At 39.8% G+C, this 3,140-nt stretch overlaps 1 protein-coding gene across 1 annotated transcript in view; it reads left to right on the top strand.

Moving 5' to 3' along the window:
- Positions 1–2,819, top strand: part of PDZRN4 (PDZ domain containing ring finger 4) — a 591,189-nt gene extending 588,370 nt beyond the window's left edge. Inside the window, exon 10 of the mRNA XM_042780539.1 lies at positions 1,293–2,819. Coding sequence (XP_042636473.1) covers positions 1,293–2,819 — 1,527 coding nt within the window. The remainder of the gene's footprint in view (positions 1–1,292) is intronic.
- Positions 2,820–3,140: the final 321 nt, after the last annotated feature.

Below are 3,140 nucleotides of genomic sequence, written 5' to 3'. Positions count from 1 at the left end.
AATAGTGAATAAAATTAGAAATAAGGCAAATACAATCTAGAAACTGCCATGTAGATTAACATATGAGGAGTGATAGAGGAGAAAGTAACTATTCACTGAAAAAGAACTATGCATGCATTTCTTTAGGGCAGTGACAGTTAATTGCTCTATTGGAAAGCCACAAACTACCAAAAAGTGATATATGTATATGACATTTTGCCCATGTCTGGAGAGCAGTGCTGCTCAGATTTTCTCGGTGACAGTTATTTTTATTCTTAGTAGAATAAAACTCACCTTTGAAGATAACTACTAGTTAAGGGCAGGGAAAAAAAAATTAACGTAATTCAAATGAAGAGATCCTGGATGGCACAAATGATTAAGTGCTCATCTCCTAGCTAAAAGGTTGGTTGTTTGAACTCACCCAGAGGCTCCTCAGAAGACAGACCTAGAAATCTGCTTCCAAAAATTCACATCCTTGAAAGCCCTATGGAGCAATTCTACCCTGTATGAATGGGGTTACCATGAGTCAAAATTGATTTCATGGCAACTAACAACAACATATCAAATGAGGCGAAGACATAGTGTTTTCCTTTAGAGCAACCTGATTTGGAGAGTTAAAGCACTCAGGGCGAATGTACACATATATCCAGGAATATGTCATCCTTGACATATGAGAAATCCTGATACTGGGGGATGGAGATGTGTCACTGGTCAACTTATCGCTCTGGGATTAAGGTTCTTCATCTACAGACAGAAGGTACTGGGCTCCAGTGTGAACATAATGTTGATCTGTTCCTTCAGTTCTGTGATGTTTGACTTACCGTTGTCAGACTATTACTAGATTGATTAAGGGATATGTTTTATTTCCATTTGCTTGAGGAAAGTACAGAGAAAAAAAAAAAGTGATTGTATTTTCTGAACTTCAGGCCTCAAAATTGCTGATGAATGTTTAGGCATTCTGTCTTACTCATTTTTGTGTGTGTATTATCACCTTATAAACTGATAAAGTCACCTTATTTATACACCTTCACCTCAGAGTTTTCCAAGTAAGAAAAACCTTAAATAAATCACCTTCCTTAAATGTTTCTTATTTTATTTATACCCAAGTGAGCATTATAGCCACATTCAAGCAGCTTTTTGTTTCCTTTATTTCATCACAGAAAAAGCTGCCATGATCTAATTTCCTTTGTTTCTGAACTTGTTATGAATATTAAAATTAAACCAGTATTTTTACCAAGACACATTTATTTCCCAAGAATTGATGTTTTAGAAAATGATTAATTTTCTTTGTTCTCTCAAATTTATTTTCTTAGCCAAAAAAGCAAGAAGAAGAAGAAGGTACAACTGATACGGCAACATCCTCATCCAACCACCATGAGAAGGATAGTGGGGTGGGGCGCACAGATGAGAGCTTACGAAACGATGAGAGCTCAGAGCAGGAGAATGCACCTGAGGACCCCAACAGTGCTTCTTTGAAGAGCAAGAGAGAGCTGGGCCAGAGCCAAGACACTCTAGGAAGCATTGAACTTCAGTGCAACGAGAGTTTCATGTCTGGTGAATACATTGATTCAGACTGCGTTGGAAACCAAGATGAGGAATGTGAAAGATTCCGGCAACTCTTGGAGCTCAAATGCAAGATTCGAAACCATGGAGAGTATGATCTGTATTATTCGAGCAGCACAATTGAATGCAATCAAGGGGAGCAAGATGGAGTGGAGCATGAGCTACAGTTACTTAATGAAGAGCTAAGAAACATTGAACTTGAGTGCCAGAATATCATGCAGGCTCACAGGCTTCAGAAAGTGACAGACCAATATGGAGACATCTGGGCATTGCATGATGTAGGATTCCGAAATTATAATACCAGCATAGATATGCAAAGAGGAAAATTAGATGATATCATTGAACACCCAGAAAAGTCTGACAAAGACAGTTCCAGTGCTTACAACACAGCTGAAAGCTGCAGAAGTACTCCACTGACTGTGGATCGCTCCCCTGATAGCTCCCTTCCCAGAATGATCCACCTTACCAATAAGAAAAATCTGAGAAGCACAGCTGCAGCCAGTCAATCCTCATTGGGACAGAGCAGTAAAGAGTCAACCTCCACCAAAGCCAAAATAACTGAACAAGGATGTAGCACTGGAGGCAAAGAGAAGGTTTTGGAAAGCAGCAAGCTTCCTGAACAAGAAAAGACAGTCGCTGAACACATCCCTTACCTCTCTCCTTACCACAGCTCCTCATACAGATATGCAAATATCCCAGCACATGCCCGGCATTATCAAAGCTACATGCAATTAATTCAACAGAAGTCTGCAGTGGAGTATGCGCAGAGTCAGCTCAGTTTGGTGAGTATGTGCAAGGAGTCTCAAAAGTGTTCAGAGCCCAAGATGGAATGGAAGGTGAAAATTAGGAGTGATGGGACACGGTACATAACAAAGAGACCTGTACGAGACCGAATTCTGAAGGAACGTGCCTTAAAGATCAAGGAGGAGAGGAGTGGCATGACTACAGATGATGACACCATGAGTGAGATGAAAATGGGGCGCTACTGGAGCAAAGAGGAGAGAAAGCAACACCTTGTCCGGGCCAAAGAGCAGCGTCGGCGCCGAGAGTTCATGATGCGGAGCCGCTTGGAGTGTCTCAAGGAGAGTCCTCAGAGTGGCAGTGAGGGCAAGAAGGAGATCAACATTATTGAACTAAGTCACAAAAAGATGATGAAAAAAAGAAACAAGAAAATTTTGGACAACTGGATGACAATCCAAGAACTGATGACCCACGGGGCCAAGTCTCCTGATGGCACAAGAGTTCACAATGCCTTTCTGTCAGTCACAACTGTATGACTGTGTGTGTGCGACTGATTCTAGGAGGGTGCTACCAGTTTGGGTAGAGTACGATTGCCTCGTTCAATGTGGCGTTTTATATATATTCTGTGACTCTTTACAGTTTAAATTTTTTGTAAGCAAAAAATACCTGGTAATTTTTTCATTTGTTTTTCATATACTGGTACCTTCTTTTTGGCTGAGGTCTTTCTTTAACTTGTGATATATTCATATTACTCATTTATTAAAAAAAAAAAATAGAGAAAAAAAATACTTGAACAAAAATACTGAGGAACTAATTAATTTCCTACACTAATGTATCTATTGTAAGTTAAGATCTGG

The sequence above is a fragment of the Orycteropus afer genome, unplaced genomic scaffold (genome assembly GCF_000298275.1).
Source record: "Orycteropus afer afer isolate SDZICR_OR568_19922 unplaced genomic scaffold, OryAfe1.0 scaffold00045, whole genome shotgun sequence".
NCBI classification, from domain to species: Eukaryota; Metazoa; Chordata; class Mammalia; order Tubulidentata; family Orycteropodidae; genus Orycteropus; species Orycteropus afer.
Note: the sequence above shows the minus strand (reverse complement) of the source record. Positions and strands in the feature narration are given on the sequence as shown.